Raw genomic sequence first — 25,246 nt, forward strand, 5'->3', positions numbered from 1 at the left:
ACTCAAAATGTATACATTTTATTTGATGCAAAGTGATTTTTATGTGACTTAAAATTTTTAGTTAATAAGTTATTATAATATCAATAATTCTCAATTATCATTTGGAGATCATATTCTAATATTAAAGAAGAGCCCTTTGCAGGTGCTTCCCAGTTACAATACTTTGACTCTCATTTTTATTTGGGAGAAGATTTAGTTTTAAATCTCAGTTTCATGCATTTATTTATTTCAACATCCATTAATTCCACAGATATTTATTAAGCAGTTTTATATATACCAAGAACTGGGGCACTGTATATTTATTTTTTATGTAACTCTAAGCAAAAGCTTTAAATTCCCTAAGACATTGTTCTCTCATTTGCAAAATGGGAACAGTTACATTTATTCGTAAGAACATGGTGAGGATTGGGTGCCTGGGTGGCTCAGTTGGTTAAGCATCTGCCTTTGGCTCAGATCATGATGCTGGGGTCCTGGGATCGAGTCCCATATCGGGTTCCCTACTCAGTGGAGAGACTGCTTCTCCCTCTCTCTCTGCCCCTCCCTTGCTTGTGCACTCTCTCTCTCCCTCTCTTGCTCTCTCTCAAATAAATAAAAATAAAATCTTTAAAAAAAAAAGAACATGCTGAGGATTAAATGAGCTATGTAGTGCTTGAAAAAATATATGGGAAAATGAATATACAAAGTGCTTGCACAAAAAATACTATAGCGTCTTAAGTTGTCATCTAGTACATTATGTTAAATTAATTAAAAACTAAATGTGTTTTCCTGATTTAGAATTCCAAATCATTAAAGAAATGATAGTACAGGAAAACTCCAGTATTTTTATAATGTGACTTTTCTGTCATAATATTGTTATTGTTAATGATATTATCAATGTATGTCATGGTCATTCTGAATGAAGAATAATTCAACTACAGTGCATTTCTTTTCAAGTTCTAGACTTTTGCATTACATTGTCATTATCTTTTTTCATTTTCTCCCTAGAGAAAAAAGAATTCTACGTTAAAAATATGCCGTGATTTGTCAACTATCCCCTTCTAACAGAGCACCATAGCAAAATGTAATGTGCAAAAAGCATGACAAAATATACTGTGTGAATTCCTCTGTTTTTCATTTCTATTCAGGCAGCAGACCCTGATGCTGGAATAAATGGCCAAGTGCACTACAGTTTGGGCAACTTCAATAATCTCTTCCGCATCACATCCAATGGGAGCATTTACACAGCCGTGAAGCTTAACAGAGAGGTCAGGGACTACTACGAGCTTGTTGTTGTGGCCACGGATGGAGCAGTGCATCCCCGTCACTCAATGCTCACACTGGCCATCAAAGTTTTGGATATAGACGATAACAGTCCTGTGTTCACCAATTCAACGTACACGGTGGTTGTGGAGGAGAACCTGCCGGCTGGGACCACCTTCCTCCAGATAGAGGTGAGTGGGGGAAGCAGATAATTCCTGGATCCCACATTAGAAGATCTGCCATAAGGTTACAGATTTAGCAAATAAAAAGACAACACACCCAGTTAAATTCTAATTTCATATAAACAAGGAGTAAAGATTTAATAGAAGTATCGTTCCAATATTGCATACCGTGTTTTATGTAACAACCCTACTTTAGGGCATACCAACAGTTAAGAGGAGAAAAGGTAACTTTCCAAGAAATCAAATAACACATCTTGATAATTTTTTTTAAATTTACAAAATCAATGCTATATGTTTATTGTAAAAATTGACAATACGTCTATAAAGAAAAATGTAATAATCCCCCACTGAGTACCTCTAGAGTACTCAGTGTTAAGTTTGTAAGGGTATTCTATGACATTTGTCTTTGTGCTCACACAATATGAAATAAAATATTTTCATATTTACATATAAGTAAATATGTATGTAGGCAGGTGTGTGCACATATACCTATGTTTGCATGTATTCAAATAAATATTCCCATATTTATCTATATGTAAATATGCGTTATGTGGGTGTGTGCATATATAACTACATATGTATATATTCAAGGAAACACTTCCATATTTACATATATGTAAATGTGCATTTCCAGGTATGTGCTTATATACTTATGTTTGTGTGTGTGTGTACATATATATGTATATATATGCATATGCACATACACAGGTAGAGATTTTCCCTATGTTTTACAGAAAAAGGATATTGCTGAACCCATTATTTTTTCACTTTCAATGAACTGGCCTCCTTCCAGAGATCTGACTCTCCTTTTAAACAGTGTCCCCACATCCACGCCCTTTTTCAGTCCTTGGCTACACTACTACCAGAAACTCTGTACATTCTGATTCAGGAGGTTAGGTTGGCTCAGAAATCTGCATTCTAATTAACCACCCCTTTCAATTCTGACACAGATGTCTATGAAGTATAATTTTTTTGGGAAAAAAAAAGGTTCTAGTCCTTCTTTGACCTGCCATCCACAACTCGAACTCTGTTAGCATGGATTTCAAGAACTTGTATTTTTTTCATAATTCAACTCAAAAAATATTTAGGTAAAACACTTTAATAAATCTAAAAAAGGCTGGTGCCAACCAGGGAAAGGTCCATATTTCTCCATTTATTCTTCTGTTCATCTATTCATTTATTCAACTATTTATTCAACACGCATATTTCCAGTGTTTATCATTTGCCAACTCCTCTGCTAGACTTTGGGGATTCCAACATGGACCAGACAGATTTCCTGCCTCCCTGGGGTTCTCAGTTCTCAGGATTTACAGACAAGTAAATCCGTAATTGCAACAGAGGTCCTAAGAGCAAGGGGCCTCAGAGATGACAGACGGAACTCTTAACCTAGTCTTGAGAGTTTAGAAATCTGGTCTTGAGATTTAGATTGTTGCTTTCTACATTGTGAACTGAGGAGCAAGGAAGAGTTATTCTAGCAAAGAGGAAGAAATGTTATTCAAGGCATTGGAATGAACCTGCTCAAAATCCTGGAGGAGAGGAGACAGGGAAGAGCTACAGAGCTAGAAATTGTATGGATCCTTCTCACCACGTTCAGGAGAGTGGGGTTAACCCAAAATGGAATGGAAAACAAGAAGGATTTTAGATAGGAAAATGATGTCATAAAATCTGTGTTTTCCCCATCTCTTCTGGTTGCGATGTCAGTAACTGACTGCAGGGAGCCAAGACAAAAGTTCACGTAGCAGCTGCATGGGTTCCTGGGTGCACATCCTAACCCAGCTCCTCTCCCCATCCGCCCACCCCCACCCCGTTCCATGTCCTCTACCAGAGCTGCTTTGGCCAGTCTGTCCTCCTCATCCTGTAAGATCTGCAGCGAGAACATGCCACCCCCAATTCTGAACACCTCTCAGCTGCCATGTCCCTATTTTCTTTCTCTTGTGGTATTTGTGTCTTTTTGTTTGTTTTTTTTGAGACATTAACCTGGAGGGCAAGATTTGTGTCTTGGTTCATCTTGTGCTTCTCGTGCATAATAACTACTCAGTAAAGATTAATTAAATGAAGGGAGTATAGTAGACTGACCTCTAGAAAGGTATCATAGGATCCCTGTAAGGAGAAATTATTACTTAAATTTCCTTATACTCCTTTAATAATCTACCATGTTTATGAAAAACACTCAGCAAATCTTTATTTTTATTTAAAGCATAATTTTTCAGTGTTATGCAATTAGCAGGAAATAATACACAATAATTTATGACGATTTTCTTTACTGTAGTTTGATTCTTTTTATTTAGTGATTTCTCAGGGAAAATAAATATAGAAATAAAATTAAAAAAAAAAAGACAAAATGTCATGGTTCTCTGTCTCTCTGTCTCTGTTTCTCTTTCTCTCCTTCCTGTCTTTTGTAAATTACTTAACAAAAATGCTTGTCTCGGAAACCTGCCCTGAAGTCATTAAGTTCATGCTGTCCTGGGTACTGACCCATGACCTCCATCAGCCTTGCACTCCTCTGGTTTGTAACAACGCTGATATGACCATCCTTCTGCTTCACTTGTTACAGGCCAAAGATGTTGACCTTGGATCAAATGTGTCTTACCGGATCCGAAGCCCAGAAGTAAAGCACTTTTTTGCACTACATCCATTTACAGGAGAACTTTCCCTTTTAAGGAGCTTGGACTATGAGTCATTTCCGGAGCAGGAAGCAAGCATCACGTTTCTCGTGGAGGCCTTCGATATTTATGGAACGATGCCACCAGGCATTGCTACGGTCACAGTGGTAGTAAAGGTAAGGGGCACAGATGACTCCTGGTGGCCCACTCCGTACTCTCTTCTGAGTCTGTACTAGACTAAACATCCAGGGGCAATGATTCATAATAACACAGTAGTACCAGATCCAGAACCTAGAGTCTGGAATGTGTAAGACTTGAGAAATAACCTTATCGTTGAAGTACGAAAGATACGTTTGAATGAAACACTAAATAAGAATTTAACCACGGTGGCTGCCCGAATGTTCTCGTAGCTCTGGAATTTTAATCTAGTCCCAATTTCTCCAGACTTCAGTCCAAATTTCACAGCACCAGGGATAATAACTTTGTCCAAACCCTTCAATTTAAAAATTTTAAAAAGATAGGATTATGGAAAAGTAAGAGTTCTAAGGCCCCAGAGCTATTTAGATTGTAAGCTGAGATTCTGGAATGAAATAAGCTTTGGAATTGGATGGAATCGGGGTCAGGTTCTGGCTCAGCCACATTCAAGGTCTGTGACCCTGAGGCCTTTGTTGGCTGTGCCAGATTTCTTATCTCATTCCTTGTAATGCCAAATGATTGCCTCAAGAAGCATGGTATCTTCAACCTTTTGGGATTCGAGTGATTTTTAAGGTATGCCTTTAAAAGAAGACAGGAGGAGAGATTTATCAGTTCTCAAACGTTAGTGTATGGAAAGGTCACCTGAGCTGTGTCCTAAACTCTCAGATTCCTCTGCTCCTTCCCAAAGGAACCCTCTTCCCATGGGGAAGGCATTACAAATGCTTTTCTGCAGATGGATTTTTGCTTAGAATGAAAGGCAGATAGGTAATAGGGATGACTGCAGTTCTTAAAAGTTGCTGCCAAGAGAGGGCTCGAAGTATGCAAGCTTGTAAGGTACACAAGGTCCTAGGCAATGTTTCTATGTTCATTGGTTTTTTTGTTTGTTTTTTGTTTTGTTTTGTTTTTTATTGTGTTCATTTTTGTAGGTTACTGCAATATGGAATTGTTGGAATAGGAAATAATCACTTTTTTGAATTTTTGTTTGATTGTTTAACTGATAAATACCTAATACATCCTACTAGTTTTCTTAGACAATAAAATGCTGGTATGAATACACAGAAGATTGTTAAAGACTGCACCGACATATAATTAGCATGGCTTTATTTATCACGTAGGTAATTGGTCTAATGTTTGTGACTATAAGATCTTTGGGTCTGGGTTTTAGTTTTTTGTTTTGTTTTGTTGTTGTTTTATAGGTAATCCTATAATCAGAGAGGGACACAGAAATTATTTCACTGTCTCTTCTTTATACTTGACCTAGCTTATCTGCCAGTGCACATGTGATGTTTCTTCCCTGGGGTCCTGCTATCTCCCCTAAGCTACCTTGGGACACACACATCCCTTCCATTCTCAGATGCGTGAAAGCTGTGTGGAGAGTTTTATAAGGGTCTGACTTCCTTCTTTCTCAAGCATCCACAATGGCTTTTTACCTACTTCCCCCATTGTGTGTCTCTCTAGCCTAAGAAATTATGTATTTCAGGGAGTTAAAATTTTATTCAGCATTAACTCCTCTTTGGGAATAGAAATTTGATCTATTAGAATCTTTCCTTGGGTCACCTGAATCTCAGTTTGTGTGTCTCTTTCCCAATACACTGATGTTCTAGTAGGTTGGAGAAGGATCAATCATCGATGGCCTGGAGGGCTTTAATTCATATTTTAAAATATGATTTTGCCACACTATTGTGGTGTAACATTTAGAAATTTAGAAATCTGTTTACAGAAGCACTTTAGGGACCTGATAATGTTTTGGCTATGAAAATATCTCAACAGGTAAAGAAATGAAAAAGGTTAAGATGGGCCTGCCCTGAGTGAACTAACAATATGTGGAATGCTTCAGGACCAGGTGAAAAGCTTAAGCCAGATTACCCTGGTGTACACTTGCCTACCCCTACGGTTTGGTGGAACTGACCACAAAAAAAAAAAAAAAATTAAAATAGAAAAATGGCCATTTATTGGCTGTTTTGGACAATAAAGGAAGAAAAGACTTGCTACTAATGACCTTCTGCACATTCTTCCCAGACCCACAGATGGATACTCAGATGGGATGGCCTTGTCTCTCAGGATGGGTGTGGTTCATAAAGGAGAGTTCTAAATCATCATAGACTCTGACTTTGCTGCTGTAGATTCAGAGCAGACTGATTTGTTTCGATTTTTTTTTTTATAGAAGTCATTAGAGTTGGATTGGGTCCAAAAATATCATCTAATCAAGCAAGATGTGCTCTAAATAAGTCTCATTCTCTATCTGGGACTGAAGTTTCTTAAACTGCATTGCATGTTCCCTGATCACCCCTTTATTTTAAATATGGGTGTCCCTTAAGGCCAGCACATTGGCGTGTGGAAAGGATTTGCTCATCGATGGACTCATTCCTTCTTCAGAAATAGGAGGGTGTTGATCTAATTTTTGCTGTCTCAGTTGCTTTATATTATTTACAGAAGTCAAGGAGTTTCATCAGTCCTGTACTGGTGTACAGGACTTCCTGTACCTGTACTAAATTATTTCTGATTTATTATGCATTTAAGACAAAACTTAATCAACCAGCATTCCATTCTAGATATTTTTTCTCTTTTTTTAAGATTGATTGATTGATTGATTGATTTATGTATTTATGTGAGAGAGAGAGCACACAAGTGTGCATGGGGGCAAAAGCGCATGGGAAGGGAGAGGGAGGGGTAAAGAATCTCAAGCCGACTCTGTACTGAGGAGTGTGGAGCCCACCTCAGGACTTGATCTCACAACCTTGAGACTCATGACCTGAGCTCAAACCAAGAGTTGTTCACTTAAACTAGCCACCCAGGTGCTGCAATTCTAGACATTCTCAATGCCACTTTCTTTTTTTCAAGGTGATGAAAACATTAAAAAAATTTGCAGAACATTTCCCCAAATGGAGGCTGACACTTATTTTCTTACTTCTGGTCACTCAGGGGGAGATTATCACAAAGAAGAACTTCAAAACTGTTACCTAATATTGGGGCCCATAAAATATCATCTTTGTTGGCTTTGAAGGGAAGAATGGAGTATAATTCCCTTTCTCCACAAATGTAGGTCTTTCCCAAGCATACAGATTTTCTGTCATTGTTGTGTTTACTTGCAGTATGACAAGCTGTTTTGCTGATAACATAATTGCATAGTATTTGTTAAGAGATATTTCTACCCAAAACAGTCACCACAGGGAAAGCATCTTAAAGATCTCTTTGAAAATGAGAAGAAACATAATTTTCTTTTGTAAAGAAGAAGAAAAAAAATCAAGTGCTTAATATCTAGTCCATCAAACTTCTAATTGGAGTGAGAATGGGAAAACTGAAGTGACATTTGGAAGGAACGATATTTCTACAGTAGAAAGAAAGTAGAATTTTATCACACATACCTGCAGAGTGCTTTTTTAGTGATCCCGAACAAAACCAATGATGATCAAACACATAATATGTAATTTTGTTGCAACATTTTTCCAGAACACTGATACACATGGCCTTCTTCACTTTACAATTATTGAATATACTGAATAACTGAATATATAATAGTAAATTAGATGATAGGAAATCTCTGAAAAATAAAAATAAAATTCTATACAGTTTAAAATATATAATCCACAGAAAAGTCTGTCCTTACAAACGGAGTTGTGATATAATGTAGAAAATACACAGAAAGAAAACGTCTGTCTTCTATGAGAAGCCAACAGCGGAAGACCAGTCAGAAAAGTCGAAATATGTAAATGGCTCTGTGATGCTGGACAGCCTTGTGATGGATTGTCTAAGACAAGCAGATGACCCAAGTCCTTCTGCCTATTGTAACCTCGGGTGGTATGACTGTGGTACGAGAGGATGAGGGAGATCCTTCCATGCAGGGAGGAGACTCGGCTCCCCAGCTGTGCTTGCCTGTCTGACAGGTGCAGGTGTGGGCAGAGGCAAGGAGAGCTAGAAGGACCAGAAGTGAAATAATATCCATGAGGACCGAGGCTGTTGAGAAATTCAGTGAGTCTTGGAAGATGGAGCTAGTTTCCATCTTTCAGAGGTGTTTTCTTCCCAGCAGGAAGACAAATGTCCCAATCCCCATAGAATGTAAGAATGAGGATAGCTTTTCTAGATAGAAACTCGATGCCCAGTACGAAGGTGGCATTTGTCATACCACGGACACCTGACAGGCGGTGATGCCCTGCTGATGCTCCATGGTGACCGTATTGGCAGAGTCTTGGATTTCATTTGGTCAGAGGAAACTGGACAGTTTAAGATTTATAGCATCCTCCTTCCCTTTCTCTGGAGGGAGAAAATGGAATAAAAGAGGATTTCAATGAGCCAGCTAGGGGGAGTATAGGCTAAGCGGGTGATCATTATTTTTTACCACTTGTTGACTTTTCCCAGAGGGTTGGGTGACCTGGAGAATATACTTGTTTTGGACTATAGCCTTCAGATATTCCCCTTTATTCTTTTCTGCATTATCATATTCTTATTGGCGTCTTCTCACTGGCAAGTTTAAAGAATGTGACTATGTCAGGAAGAGCATGCCGTGGGGAGGAGTCAGATCATTTCTGAAAGTATCTGCGTACTCTGCTATTGTAGAGTTTTACGACTAAGATGTAACATATTTCCCCTACACAACCAAACTAGAGGAAACAATTAAAAAGGTACCTGCCCAGAGTTAGCAATAATAATTCACATTTCCGTGGGTCTCTGTCCTGGCTCCTCAAATATCACCCACTGGTTTCTGGAAGTCCCAGGAAAGTGCCTTACTTTGTGTACACAATTACGGTCTTTTACTCCTCAGTGACTGTCACATTCTCCCATTTGCCAGAAGTCCCCAAAACTGAGCTGCCTCCCCAGAGGGGGCGGGAGATGCTGATAAGCCCTGTCGATGGTGGATACCACCATCCCTGGTACCTGTCCCAGAGCCTTCTGTAGCTGCTACAGACTGGGGTCACTCTCAATGCAGCATAATTCACAATATATTCTTGGAAATCCGTAATTCACCAAAGTCAATATTCCAAATAATCATAGTGTGTGCCTTCAATATTGAACTCTCTTCAGGGTCCCTCAGGATAGATTCCACAGAGCACAAGCTCCTTGAGATGGTAAGGAGTGTCTCCTAGACAAAGAATTTCATAGACAAATGGGTTTGGGAAATGCTGGGACACACAGAAATAAAGAGATGTCTCCCCTACATGCCTTCATATAAAAGTCCTTAATATGCTGGTGTACATTGTGAATCTCAAGAAAATAAAAAGTGATTTCCCACATTTTCCATAGTGGAATCATGGGATTCCTTTTGTTTATAAATTTCTAGTAGGATTAGTTTTTCAAAGAATGAAATTTGAGGAACACTTTCTTAGGTTTTAGTGAAAATAACTGTAGGGTTAAATATTGAGTCAATTGTTGTTTTAAATGTACAAATTCAAGTGATGCAAGTCTCTTTTTTTTTAACCAAAAAACAAACAAAAACCAAGCTTTATAGATAATTATGAAAATTATCTTCAGGGAAATAGATTAGCACTATGCGATGTTTAGAAGCTTACCAGGTTGCCAAGATAAAAGTATAATAGCTACTTGGAAGAATTTTTAAATTGTGAAGTATTTTTGAGCAGAGATTTTTAAAAAGTTATGTGTGGATTTTTTTAATGAACATCCTACTCAAATCATCTTATATAATATCTGATATATAATCTTCTGACGACCTGGCCAGTTCCCTTTCTCCTCACATCCTCAGAATGCCTCCTCTAGGGTCTGACTTGCCAGCATGCGGTCGTGGGCCTGCCTTTATAGCTGGATCACCATGAGCAACTTGACCTCTCTAAGCTTTGGTTTCTTTATAATTAAAATAGAAATAAAATAGCTGATATATTTCATTGAGACGATAAATTTAACAGCCCTGGCATGATGCCTGACGCACAGTAAACATAAAGCACGCACACAAAATTCTGGTGCACAATGGAGAAAATTAGACAGAATCTGCTCAAAGATTCTAGCTCAGGTCATGCACATATTCTTTCAATTGCCCGTAGCCTCCTGGCTTGGAAAACACCCCAAAAGCTCATCAGCTCCCTTCTCCCCACATTACCATTCCCAAACCGGGAAACCAAATGGGAATGGGATTATGTGTTAAAGCTGTGGTTTAGTCAACCTCGCCCAGTGTTTTGCTCTTCCTGGAGGGAGAAAATGGAATAAAAGGTTGCCACCGTCAACCTCACTGAAGGATGGTCCCACCTGCCAGAGGGCATGAGTGATGGAGCAGTTGCTAAAGTAACAGAGATGTGTCCTGTGTGAAATCTAGTTAAACTCCTTGCTATGCGCTCTCATTGCATCCTTGTACTTCTTTCATAAAATTCATCACACTCAACATTATGTATTTAATTTTTGCTTTCTACTCCTACCTGTCAGCTCAGTACCAGCAGGCACTGTGCCTCTCTTGGTGGTAACAACACCCCCACCATCTAACGTCCTGCCTGAGCTCCATCAGTATTTGTGATACTGAACGCCACTGTGTACATTTTGCTGGTGTGGCCAAGCGGGGCTTTGACTACCTCTGCATCGGGGATATGCAGCCCCTCAAAAACCCAGAATAACTACATCCTCAGAAATCAAACCAAAACCAAAACAAACTCATGCCTCTGAGAAGCTTCCAGTGCAGGTTTTGATGCAAAAAAAAAAAGAAAAGATAAGAAAAGAAAAGTTGAGTAAGTTTATGATTTTTGTTTAGGAGAACCCCATGCAAAACAGAAAAAGGTTTGTTTGGCGGCAGAGGGGAAGGGGAGAGAAGGAAGTAAAGTCAGACAAGACAAGACAAGACAAGAGAAGGAGAAATTGCAGGAGGGAACACACAGCAGAAGACAGTAGCAGGAGAAACAGCGGCTGGGATAGCACACGGAAGGTGTCTGGCAGGGGAAAGCAGACCTGGGAACGGGCAGAGAAGTCAACTGCGTCCCGCGCCAAGAAAGATGGGCATTGGCTTCTGAAGCCTCAGGGCATTTTGGAGGATGGACAGCGCTAAGCAGCGGGAGCCCCCCAAGCCACCAGCGCCCCATCCGTGTCCCTGGCCAAACGTGTGAGAGCTGAGGATGAGCGCCGGCGTTCACTGTATTTAAAGAGATGATCACAGCATCAACCTCTAGTACTCTTCTCTCTGGAAAATGTCTCTTAACCAAGAACAGTTCTTAGCCCTGGTTCCAGAACATCAAAATTCTTATCATCTCTTTCTCTACTTTTTGTGGAAACCTGCCATTAATTTGCAGCATCCCCAGCAAATTCCCGTTTCCCTGGGATGCTCATTCACAAAGTTTCCTTAAATCCATGCCTTGCTCCCTGTCCCTTCAGGTACAGTTTTATTTTGCTTGAGATATGGAAACAAATGATAAATTGGCTAGTACATGTTTTTTCTGAGAAGAGCATAGTGTTGTTCTAGACGAGAACCATGCTAACATCCAGAATACCCTTTAGAAACATGAACAGTAATTTTTGTTCAGACCAACAAAAATTATAACCCCAGAAAGCAAACTATTATGGGTCTTCATGATAAAATTGTTAACCAGAAGACAGGAAAAGATATGCTTCTTTTTGCCAATACTACCCTCTAGTGGAAAATGGGCAACAGAAAAGAGCCTGTTTGGAAGGGTGCAACTGCTCCTTCATTTGCTGCATACCAGGGCATTTACACAAAAGCGGATTTATGTCCATTTTTCTTCAGACATCCCTGGAGCATAAATATAATGAGCTGTTGATTATGCTTGTTGGCATCGCGTTTCAATAAATGTTCTCATCTGAAATCATGCATTGTGCAAGAACTTCTTAGCTGTGATAAAAGATTGTAACCCCAAAATGTGTACAATGCACTATAGAGAGAAGACTGCCACAGCAGCTGTGTTGATTTATTCCTGGTCCTGCCAGTGGCAAGTAAAGGAAAGGAGGAGAAGAAACAGTCCTGTGAGCCTTCAGTTATTACTTACTTTTGTGGCTAATCAGTCTGTGAAGCCAGATTATAAAAAACATCCACCGCACATGCAGTTAGAAGGTGAATCTAGTGAATACTTGGCCGGAAAAAATAAAGGCAGGGAGCACTGTACTCGGTACTATTAGCAACTATATGACAACTAGAAAATTATATGCCTTTTATCTCCTGAAGAATCAAATTATCTAATAGTATCTTGTACTATTAAGGTTGTTAAGTATCCTTTGAGATGGAAAAAAAAAGAAGAAGAAGAAGAAAATTTATAGGAACATATTGAGTTTATGTGACCTTGGGAACTCATGTACAGAAAAATCACATTGTTGGGCTCCTTTTCTGACCTTCAGAAGTGACAACTTAGGGGTGCAAAAGAATTTCTACCCCTTTACTTACAAGATTCACTCATTAAATTAATTGGCGCTCTTGAAAAGAGCAGGAGAAAGTGTGCATGCAAATGTTTTATATATTTACCCCCTGCCTGGAACTTCAAGATCAATACCCTTCACCACCCTCATTATCAAGAACGGTGCTTTCAGGTTCTTGTTCAGATTCTAAAGGTCATAATTATAAAGGAAGCTTTTTGTTGTTGTTGTTCATGGAAGGTTATGAAGACTGTATGTCAAAACACAGGAAATGGTATTTTTTAGTTTTTAGTTTGGCTTACAGTTAAAGATCTCTTATTTTTCATTAAACTCTGCAGATTTTCTCATATTTACAACTCAGAAGTCAACTCTATTGTGAACATAAAAGCAAGTGCTTTTTGATTGTGACAAAATTATCCTGACCTCTTTGCAAAAAGAGGTGTTTATAATCAGTTAATTAGTGGGTTTCCAATTTGCATTGTACAGGGAAGTTGTTGTATCAGAACATATATTAAAGACTAAGTAGAATAATTTTCTTCTTTTGTTTTTAATAGCAAGTGAGAAAAAGATGACCTGAGGAGTAAGATAATTAACAAATTCAGCTTTAGGCTCAAATATGTCTAACCCTAAGTACCCACAACAATGCAGGGTGTAGTAATTATTTTAAAATAAGTAAATTTAAGAAATATAGATCGTCCATGTTAATAAGCATTATTTTTGAGGAAAAAATGATATGCATTTCTCTATGAAACATAAAATGGTTGGGGGAAAAAATGGTCTTGCTCTCAAGGGACCAGATTTATTAATTTGGCTCTGCCAAATAAGTAGATTACTTTAGGCAAAGTCACTACTATCTGCAGAATCAGCATCTTTACCTGTCAAATAGCAGGTAAGTGGCATGAAGTCAGGCCATCATTTTCCTGAGTAACTGCAGTAGCCCCAGTGCCTAGCACTGAGTAGTAGAAGTGGGAGGAACTCAATAAATATGTGTTTAGTGAGTGATACTACATGAATAACAATGCACTTCTATCACTGAGTTGTAAAAATAAAAAAGATGCCTACAAATTAACTTGAAAACCTCCTGCAGTAAATCACCATTGTTTTCTGTCTCTGGGAACATCTAATTCTAGGTGTCATTCTTGTGGTGTACTATAGGGAAAACATTCTTTAATCATTTTACGTTTGTAAAACTGCAAGATGGCTTCAAAGGCTGTTTCATAGTTTGCATTTGAAATGTGCTAATCATCCCATTATGCTATGTATATCAAGAATTTTCAATTGCAACAGAAACATTAAAAGCTTTATTTGAAAAAGAACAGCAACATAACAAAGAAGCCACCATCCTTAACACCTGTCTCATAGAATGGCACTTTTTATATAAGTTGCCCGTCCCTGTTTTCAAAATTCAAAACCACCTCATACCACTGGAAGTATCTTCTGGGAAAATTTCGAGCACCCCTCCCATCTCCAGAAGACATAATTTCAGACCGTTTGCTCAAGTGGAATGGCCTCCAGTTGCAGTTCCGCACATGAATATTGTATAGGAACTCTTCCAGCTTCCCCCAGGGCGCCACTCTGCAGTGAGAATAATGGGACTGAGAAGCTGGAAGGTTGACAGTGGCAAATGGGTTGTGTGATAGAAAGAGATGGAGCCAGTCTCCTAACTGTGTCCCCAACCCGCCATCATGGGAAGCTCTAAACTCTTAATTGTGTTTTCCAGGATATGAATGATTATCCGCCCGTATTTAGTAAACGGATCTACAAGGGAATGGTGGCTCCGGATGCCGTGAAGGGCACACCCATCACAACCGTTTATGCCGAAGATGCAGACCCCCCTGTAAGTAAAGCACATAGATGGATACTCGGAAGTTTAGCGAAGAGAACCTTGCACACACACAGGACACACTTCCCAGGCAGCACATTCGACTATCTGAGTCCACTCTGTCCTCCGCCAGGCATTTCATGTGTGTTCACTTGTAGAGCCCACCAGGACATGCACACTTCACATGATTATTATTGAACACGGTTAAGCAGATGCTTTCTACGTTGCTGGAATTCAGAAGTTGCTCTTCACCAGTTTATCCACACGAATATTAAATAGATGTGGAAAGAGTTGTCTGCATTTAGAGTCAGTATCATTTGGGTTCTTTATTTAGGATAGTGTAAGCTTAGTTGAGTTGGGTTAGGTTTTATCCTTATGCGTTTTCCATTTTATTCATATATGACTATTTTGTTAGCAAACTCTAGATCAACAGATGACATTAATACTTACGTTGAATGTGTTAATTTTGGTAAGCTGAAATATTAATACTCTGTTTAGAACATATTTTTTAAAGATTTTATTTATTTATTTAACAGAGAGAGACACAGCGAGAGAGGGAACACAAGCAGGGGGAGTGGCAGAGGGAAAAGCAGGCTTCCCACTGAGCAGGGAGCCCGATGCGGGGCTCGATCCCAGGACCCTGGGATCATGACTTGAGCTGAGGGCAGACGCTTAATGACTGAGCCACCCAGGCGCCCCATGTTTAGAACATATTCAATGCAGGCTTTATTATCCAAAATTTTACCTCTTTTGAGATATCCCAGATGGCCTTCCAAAATAGAAGATTTTCAGTGAAAACATTATTACAGCAGAAGTGAGGTAAATTTTCCTAAATGTTATTACGTTACTGAATGAAAAGTAACATATAGAAATAATTGTACCTATGTAAAATGCACTGTATAAATAATTTGGGTGCTTTATAAATATTATTCTCTTAATAGCCGAATGATGAAGATTTAAATTTTTTACTTTTGTGTGAGCTCCCACCATTAGTCAGTGGCTGATTTACTCTACAAAAATAAAAGAAATATTAAATAAGCCATTTTAGAAGAACAAGAAAATAGAAAAAGACACAAATTTTATAAGCGATCTAGGAGTTCTGTTTCATATTGTTAATATAAATAATATTTGTGTAATGCCGTTTATTTAATAAAAGGTGAATGGCCATCAGAACATTTTTCACCTTCAACTGTGATAGGCCATGTAAAGTCTTTTGTGACTATAAGGTCTTGAAAAATAATAATGTTAACATGAAAGTAGTAACCTTTCACTCAGAAGCTCCTTTTCTCGAGTGTGTTAAAATGTCTTTGAAACTGATTTATTGCATTTTGGGAAATGTGATAAGCAAAATTTTGTAGATTTGGACACACCAGTCAAGATGACGAATATGACATGGGTGCTTTATCTGCTTCAAAGTAGTTCTATTCAAGGCATGTGTTTTGAACACCAAGTCTGTACTGATTATTTTGCTAACCAGTTTTTGCTCTATAGACCTGAGAATCGTGTAGGAAAAACAGAACTGCACAGAGAAATTATAACATACTCTACTGAATGAGCATAAACAAGCACAGCACCTTAAAATACTCATATTTCTTTCCTTTTTTAAAGATTTATTTACTTGAGAGAGAGAGTGTGTGTGTGTGTATGTGAGTGGGGGCAGGGACAGAGAGAGAGAAGCAGACTCCCCACCCCTGCTGAGCTGGGGAGCCCAACAGAGGGCTGGATCTGATGCCACGACTCTGACCCTGACATCATGACATGAGCCTCAATCAAGAGTCAGAAGCGTAACCAACTGAGCCACCCAGGCACCCCCACATATTCCAATTTCTAAGAAATTTATATTAGCACAGAATTGAAGTTAGTGTAAAGATTAATGGTGTTAATGATGACAGATTACATGTAGGTATGCTTATCACCTATGTGCGACATACCCCAAAATGTTAGTATGGATGGCAAAATCTTCACTTTCCTTCTAGCACCCACCACTGTGGGCCCTGGTTTGACTTTCAGATCACCCCACCAACGTGAGAGAAGTTGTCTCGGTCTTTTATCTTTTCCATAAAGAAATGCTACTACTTGTCTAAATTATCTAGAGAGGAGCCCTGTTTTTTCACCCTGAAGCGCTTTTATGGAAACTTACCAGGTTCAAATTCCATATTTCTGTTAAGAAGTTCCTAGGTTTGCATCCCCAGCAGTAGTTTTTCACATTTAACATCTAATGCTGAATTTTCAGTAGACGAAAGGCAGATGCTAATCATTCAACTGAAATACTAAGCATACTTGTTTTAGTTAGTGAATATGTATTTTGTCAGACTCAGTTTTTTTATTAAGTTTTTTATTTTAGTTCCAGTTGGTTAACATGCAGTGTAATATTAGTGTCAGGTGTACAATATAGTGATTCAGTGCTTCCGTACATCACCCCGTGCTCACCACAGCAGGTGCACTCCTTCATCCCCAGCACCTGTTTCCCCCAACCCCCACCCACCTCCCCTCTGGTGACCATCAGTGTGTTCTCTAGCGTTGAGTCTGTTTCTTGGTTTCTCTCTCTCTTTCCTTTGCTTATTTCTTTTGTTTCTTAAATCCCACATATGAGCGAAATTGTACGGCATTTGTCTTTCTTTGACTGACTTCTTTTGCTTAGCACTATACTCTCTAGCTCCATCCATGTTGTTGCACATGGCAAGATCTCATTCTTTTTTATGGCTGAATAATATTCCATTGTGTATATATACCACATGTTCTTTATCCATTCATTGATTGATGGATTTTGGGACACTTCTATAATTTGGCTATTATAAATAATGTGGCTGGGCGCCTGGGTGGCTCAGTTGGTTAAGCAACTGCCTTCGGCTCGGGTCATGATCCCAGAGTCCTGGGATCGAGTCCCACATCGGGCTCCCTGCTCTACAGGAAGCCTGCTTCTCCCTCGGCTTGTGTTCCCTCTCTTGCTGTCTCTCTCTCTGTCAAATAAATAAATAAAATCTAAAAAAAAAAAAAAACAAATAAATAATGTGGCTATAAACATAGGGGTGCATGTATCCTTCTGAATTAATGTGTTTGTATTTTTTGAGTAAATACCCAGTAGTGTGATTGCCAGATTGTAGGGTAGCTCTGTTTTTAACTCTTTGAGGAGCCTCCATACTGTTTTCCTCAGTGGCTGCACCAGTTCAGATTCCGACCAACAGTGTAAAGGGGTTCCCCTTTCTCTGCATCCTCGCCAACACCTGGTGTTTTTTGTGTTACTGCTTTTAGCCTTTCTGACAGGTTATCAGACTCAGTGCTGATCCTTGACACACCAGCAATCTTCTGCATAACCAGTATTCAGCACTGAGTTTTCCAATGATTGCTGGCGAGCTGGATCCCTTCAATTAGCATGTGGGCTACGCCTACAGCAATCAGAAATAAAAGCTCGATTCCATGAAAATTTTCAGAATATGAATTTCACATTACACAACTTTCAGAAGTATTATGATTGATTTTTACTTTTATTACTTTATGTCCATGCCATAAATCCAGAATACATATTTTTTGGATGAGCTTGCAGAGTATTTTCTACTTTGTTGCTATTATAAACATTTCGTAATTAGAAGATACGATTCAGGGCTCCCGTGTGCAAGTATGTATGGAAACACTTTGTGTATTTAATGGTCTCTTGTCCAAACTAGAAGGGAAAGTCCTTGAGGACAGGAATCAAACCTTAACTCCAGTTTGCATGTCCACATCCAAAGCTATGCTTGAGGCTTTGTGGTCTGTTAGGAAACATATGTTAAATAATTGAATAAAGGAATAAATTAACAGTGATTTCTATACTCTCCAGAATTGACAAAGTATGCCAGCTATTCAGAAATTTAGTGATTTGGGATGTTGGGAAAACTTGTGCATCTCTAGTTTGGCCATTCAAGGGCTGTGCGGATAGAGCGGGTGAATGCATGTGCAAGACGGAGCCCAGCTTCTGTGCCCTCCTAGCCTGGGCATGGCCACAACTCAGCAGTAATAATTTTCACCTCAAGAGGCTGGCCGCCTTGTTTTCAAGGCATTGTGTTTCCTCTGAATAAAGGGAGAACCACCCACTTTTAACCTAGAAAATAGCAAAAACAAAATCCTTTGAAGTTATCAGATGGAGAACCTGGGTAAGGTCTTAAAGCCAAAGAGAACACTGTTGCTGAATATAAATGAAGAATTATAAAATGCATGTTGTGCAAAACTAAAGTGCTCTAGAGGGAGGGGAAAAAAAAAACCTCCCAGGGACTTTTTCTTTTTTCCCCAGTGAATTAAAGTTGTTTGGACTTTATTTTCTGCCTTGCTTTTGTGACAGCATTGGCATTATGTAGTTTACCAGAGATGTGAATAGGGAATGACTGATTATTTTGGATATTAAAAATTGCCAACCTTTTCTTTCTGCTCACCAGAGACCTCTCACTCCAAAGTTACACAGAACAAAACTGCAAGTGTAATTTCCATTTGCATATTGTATTCTTCCGGAAGCTGCAGGCCAAACCCCGAGATACAAGAGTTCTCTTTGTGGGCAGGGCCGGTGCCTGACAGAACAGTACCCCTTGTGAGCGTGTGGACGCAGAAAAGTTGGCATAAATAAATGAAGTTTACATTTTGCTCCTTCCCAAGAAAGTATGAGAAACCCACGGAGGATACTTTTCCCCAATGTTACATTATTCTTTCCACTTAATGCATTTTAGGAATTTATAGGATTACTGTTTAAAGTTAAGCAGTCATTGGAACATGTTCAGTATTAGCAATGGTGACATTCTCATTTGCATATATTAGTGTATTGTTGACATCGAAGACTTCTTTTTTCAGATTTTGATATTCATTTATGTAATACATATGCTCCATTAAAGAGATCAGTTGAGTATTCTCACTGTATTCTTTTACAGAAACAATTGTTATAAAAGGCCAGTAATTACCAGTATGTGGTACGTTTTGCCTCTGCTGAGATTTTGAGAGCTATACTAGCCACTCGGAGTTTAGACAAGTTGCCTAAAGAATTATTTCTAAAGTGTTTCCACAAGTGGCTTTAACATCCTTCTCAATCACTCAAGTTTCGTTGGTCTCTAAGAGAGCAAAAAAGGTGGTCAGGTTTTCTTTCCTATGACGCATACTGGGTATTTTATTAAACTGACGTGACATCACCAAATAATGCTAAGTAATGATGGTGATCTCGTCAGAGTAATTAACCCTCCAGTTAGTCACTCTGTTGCAATCTAGTAGCAGAGGTAGAACAGTAGAAGAAAAGCAATTAATTGTCTGCATCCATGATTTGCCACCTGCTTGCTTTGTGGGCAAGAGTTCAAACTATTCAGGGCCAGGAGTTTGAGATTGTATTTTTGTCTCCGTATAACATGGGTGTTCTGCGTTCTTTTCCACTGACGTCTCTACAGATCTGATTTTCATCACCCACCACAAACGGCTTGTGGGGTTATGCTGTACTGATTTAGATTATTGCTAGCAAGGTAGCAAAAACTTTGCTGTCGGAGCTCAGAGCCTACGAACCGCGTTCGCTGACCTTGGAGCATACGGGGGAGTGCACACAGCTCAGTGTGTTGTTTTTTTCTCCTTCACATCAAAGCTGTCAGGGACTGGTTATCAAAAACTGTTTTTGCGATGCATGTCAGCTTGTGAAAATTGAGTTGATGTAGCCCCAACCTGCGTCCCTCTGGTCTCCAATACTTAATTAGAAAGAAAGCACACAGTGAGACAGTTGGGACTTGATCTTTAAAATGACAATGAGCTATAATTAGATTTGAGAGTGTAAATGAGTAGAAAAGGGAAGGTCTTGTGAGAAAGTTTATACATGGTTAATGTCTAGAAAAGGCTTATCTAATGTTTTAAGAATCTGTGTCATTTTCTTTTTGTGGCTTATTGATTCCTCTTAGGAACAATTACATTGTTAGCATTACTTGAGATCAATATTAGATTGAAGTGTTTTTCAGAAGTAAATATTGCTCTTCTAATTAAAAACCCGCCATCTTACTAGGACTAAAGGGGCATTTTTCCTGTGTTATAAATGGTAGCCTCTGTGAAGTTTAGGGGTTTTTGTTTGTTTGTTTTTAGCCTTTACAAAAGTGTCACCCAGTGATATAGCAGTGACTTACCCAGTTTTTTGTTTGTTTGTTTTTTTAAAAAATGAGCCTCAGGGGGTTAGGATCCCAGTACACATCAACAGAAGTGTTCCAAGGCAATTGAGTGAAATATAGCAGGCCTTCTCTGGGGCTCCTCTAGAAGCCTCCCTTAGGCTTAAGTCATGTGCTTTATTGGGAGGTGCTTGCCAGAGGAAATGGGAAGAGACCCTCTTAAAGAGAGTCTTGGCTTCTCGTGATCTGCATTCTTGGCCCCAGAGCCAAGCCACTGGTAATCCTTGGTCTTACAGCCCCTACTGCACCATTCTTCTCCATCCTTAAACAACGACCATATGAAGACAGTAGACCTATAATCCGATATGTGCCTGACACAACACATTTACCTCATAATATTTAATGAATAAATCAGTCAGAAAGCATTTATCGTGGACTTAACAATTAAGAAAATGGCAAGACAGACAGAGATCAAACCACGGGAGTGGGTATTAAAGATGCCAAGAAATGAGCTCTGTAGAGAATGGGGGAACAAATGTGTGCCGGTGACGTCTGAATCTACTCTAGATAGGAATTCAACTCTGAGAATAATATAGGGGATTCATTTAAGTGAGGGTAGAAGAAACAGCCACAGGAAATGTATTCAAAGATTGCCGAGTCAAAAATATCCCTCTTCTGGGCATGAATTTGTGTGACATGATTGGAATATGGCTGATTAAATAAATGTTAGCTGCTTAAAAGAAAAGCCCCCAAAACATCAGGGCTGTCTTAGAGACTCATTTGTAGACAGGAACTCTGGCAAATATGGTTTTGTGAAACCCATTTTATCATATAGAAAAATGGAAGCTGGGCGCCTGGGTGGCTCAGTCGTTAAGCGTCTGCCTTCGGCTCAGGTCATGATCCCAGGGTCCTGGGATCGAGTCCCACATCGCGCTCCCCGCTCGGCGGGAGGCCCGCTTCTCCCTCTCCCACTCCCCCTGCTTGTGTTCCTGCTCTCGCTGTCTCTCTCTGTCAAATAAATAAATAAAATCTTTAAAAAAAAAAAAAAAGAAAAATGGAAGCTTACTCAAGATTTACAAAAAGCAGTGACAAAAATCAGAGCTATGTAGTAGAACAATGACTTGTCTCTGAGGTGCAGTCTTTATTGGATGAAATAATGAATGAAAGCCAGGAGATTAGTTAGCAGCTTTGCTTCATTTAATCATTAAAAAAACAAAACAAAACAAAACAGGATGAACAAAGGAAATGGAAAAAGCAGAAATACATAAAGTCATTGAAATGGAAGAATTAATAGTGACTGGGCAGGAAGCTGAAGATACAGATGAAATAAAAGCAAAATCAAACATGAATCACAGGCTTCTGGCTCAACTGATGAAGACATTGGTGGTATTAGTTGGTTGAAATAAGGTAGATGGAGAACAAAGCTCTCCTAAGGAGAAAATAATGAGATCAAAGTAGGACAGAGTCCATTTTAAATGATTTCAGAACACGTACATGCCACCACCTACAGAAGGCTACGCCATCCTCCCAGATCTGGGCAGGACCCTAGTGCCGGGACTGGCAGAAGCTTCACTCCCACCCAGGATTATAGGTTCACCCAACAAGGGGGTGCATAACACCTAGTGCTGAGAGGAGGCTGGAGGCAGATGACAGGAGGGGACCGTGAATCCTTTTCTTGGGTCAGCAACACCACAGAGAGGATGGGGCACATGCTCAGTGGCCATGACTATTTCCATCTGATGCCAGGGGCACCTGGCTCCATTAAGAGGGCCAGGGATGGGTCTGGCAGAAAATATGGGAGTAAGAACGCAAGAAACAAATGCAGAATGTAGCCACCTGGATTGAAGTTGATGCTATGAGAGTAATAAATACATTCTCCAATAAAGAGGACATAATCAGATAAGCTAAAACCTGGGAAATAAAGCCTCAGGTTATGCCCTCTTGAGGATGGGCCGGGAGCTGAGGGGCAGAAGAGAAATCTGCTAGGCATGTGGTTCAGAGCAAAAGAAGTGTTCAATGAAGAGAAGGAAATTGAAAGGTAGAGGATTTTTTAGCCGAAGGAGAGGCAGAGGGGGAGAGAGAGAGAGACTCAAGCAGACACCTGGCTGAATGTGGAGCTGCCCGGGGCCTCAATCTCACGACCCTGAGATCATGACCTGAGCCCAAACCAAGAGCTGATCGCTCAAACTACTGAGCCACCCAGGTACCTCTGTTTTCTGGTGAGGCTATATTAACTGTCTTAATTTTTAGGTTTTTTTTTTTTTTTTTTGCTTCTGCTTGTGAGATTCTCTATTCTTAAAATTAAATGTTTCACCAGTATATATTGAGAAATTCTTTTGTCTGTATTAATTGTGTCTGGTATATGATGGCCCCTGTCAACCTGCAAACTCATAGAGTTCATCACGCCAGGATAATTTTAAATAGTATAAGGGCTCCAAAGTCCTTTAGGATGGTCTCATCTCCTAAAGCCCCTACTGACCAGCCATGAGCAATCCACTGTGACTCTGTCCCTGGAGTTCTCACATTTGTAAAAGGAAGATGAAACAACATAATTGAACTTTATACCCTGTGAATAGCAGCTGTACATTGTCCTTTCGCTGAGCAACCACAGTTCTATTATTTACTTCTATCAGTTTGACTACTTAGATACTTCATATAAGTAGAATCATGCAGTATTTGTGCTTCTCTTCCTGGTTTAAATCATGGAACACTACATCAAAAACTAATGATGTTTATTTCAACATAGCATAATATCCTCAAGGTTCATCCATATTGTCACAAATGGCAGGATTGTATCATTTTTTAGGGCTGGATAATATTCCATTATATATACATATCTCCACTCGTCCACTGATGGACATTTAGGTTCTTTCCTCATCTAAGCCATTGTTAATAATGCTCCAGTGAACATGGGAGTACAAGTATCACTTTCAGATCCTGATTTCAATAAAAAAATAATCCTGGATGTATACCTAGAAGTAGGATTGCTGGGTTGTAGGGCAGCTCTATTTTAAATTTTTGACGGAGCTCCATACTGTTTTCCATAGTGGCTACACTTTTTACATTCCTATCAATAGTGTACAAGAGTTCCAATTTCTCCACATTCCTGCTAACATTTGTTATCTCCTGGATTTTCTAGATAATAGCCATCCTAGCTGGTGTGAGGTGATATCTCAGTGTAGTTTTGACTTGCATCTACCTGATGATCAGTGATGCTGAGCATCTTTTTGAGTGTCTTTTAGTCGTCTGGATGTCTTCTTTAGCAAAATCTCTATTCAAGTTCTTTGCCCATTTTTAACCAGATTGTTTTTGCTTTTGTTGTTGTTGTTCTAGAGATCTGCCATACAACATTTAACCGATAGTTAACAACACTGCATTGTGCACTTAAAAATATGTTTAGGGGCACCTCGGTCACTCAGTCGTTAAGCATCTGTCTTCGGCTCAGGTTATGATCTCAGGGTCCTGGGATCGAGTCCCACATCGGGCTCCCTGCTCAGTGCGGAGTCTGCTTCTCCCTCTCCCACTCCCCCTGCTTGTGTTCCCTCTCTTGCTGTGTCTCTCTCTCTGTCAAATAAATAAATAAAATCTTCAAAAATATATATACTTAAAAAGTAGATCTCATATTGAGTGTTCTTATCACAATTAAAAAAATAGTACTTTTTCAGATCGGTATGAAGTCAGATGATAACATTTTTGCGGAGCAACTAATGCCTACCGTATAGTAAATATTCAGTAAATATTCTCTATCATTGTTTTTACATTTACTCTGGTCTTTTCCAGGCCTTGAGTCTCTGATATTTGTCTTCTATATTTATTGTTTGTATTCTGTTACCTTCTCTCTTTTCTTTTTGTCTGTGTTTTGGGAGAGCCTATAAAGGTCAGAGGTCTAGTCAGTTGAGCATGGGTTGGGGGGGTGATGTGAGATGTGGGGCAGTGGAGAAAGAGTTGGGCCTCTGACCTGTCACTGTGACCACTTTTCCAGCTTCATCTCTTCTCAGGGTGTGTTTGCAATAGAAGAACCAGAGCTGAGTGTTCTGTACTCGGGTTTCTGGTTTACCAGACCAACGGTACAACTGCATGCGACAGTTCGTGTGGCTTCAACCTGGCTCTTACCCCCAGCATGATAATGTAGGGCCTTTCAGCCACATTCTGTCCCCACCTCCAAGCTGTCCTTACTGCAGAGTCAGAGAATCCCAAAGCATTCAGGTTAATCTCCATGCCAGGAATATTATCAGCCATACTGGGGACTAGCACGTCAGGGAGATTCCCATACAGCCATGATCATTATTAAGGGTGAAATATCCTGAGAAATTCTAACACAGCAGGATTTTATGAGCACATAGCAATAAGAATGAAACGCAATGACCTAAAATTCAGTGAACCTAGTAAGAAAGAGAAAATAATACCATTACATAAAATTTTTTTAAAAAGCAAAAATGCATGCAATATGCAACCGTTAGGTTTTCCTCCCAAAATGCTGCACAGTAAACAATACCGTAATACCACTAGTTCATTATAACGAAGATGTATATTCCTATCAGTAGATGTCTGAGGCAGCTAGGGGTTGGCTGACCTTGCTTTCAGGCTGAAGGTTAGCCTCAAGCCTGGTCCACATGCCTCTTCCTTCAGGGACCCATGCTTAAACTAGCCTGCTCTGTGCACAGGGAAGGACAGCACCACGAGAGAACTTGCCTAACCACACGGTCACATGTCCAGTTGTATGTTCCGGTCTTTCACCGTCCGTTGACCAAAGCAAGTCCCACAACCACGCCCAGAATCGATGAGGCCAGAAGTGGAGGAAGAAGGAGTAGACATTTACTGAACAGT

At 39.5% G+C, this 25,246-nt stretch overlaps 1 protein-coding gene across 1 annotated transcript in view; it reads left to right on the forward strand.

The window, feature by feature from the left end:
- The window catches only part of PCDH15 (protocadherin related 15), a 1,645,434-nt gene that overhangs the window by 1,437,408 nt on the left and 182,780 nt on the right, over positions 1-25,246 (forward strand). Inside the window, exons 21-23 of the mRNA XM_073878941.1 lie at positions 1,125-1,430; positions 3,976-4,200; positions 14,229-14,345. Coding sequence (XP_073735042.1) covers positions 1,125-1,430; positions 3,976-4,200; positions 14,229-14,345 — 648 coding nt within the window. The remainder of the gene's footprint in view (positions 1-1,124; positions 1,431-3,975; positions 4,201-14,228; positions 14,346-25,246) is intronic.

The sequence above is a fragment of the Callorhinus ursinus genome, unplaced genomic scaffold (genome assembly GCF_003265705.2).
Source record: "Callorhinus ursinus isolate GAN/ISIS: 27379988/994484 unplaced genomic scaffold, GSC_fseal_2.0 scaffold32, whole genome shotgun sequence".
Lineage (NCBI taxonomy): Eukaryota > Metazoa > Chordata > Mammalia > Carnivora > Otariidae > Callorhinus > Callorhinus ursinus.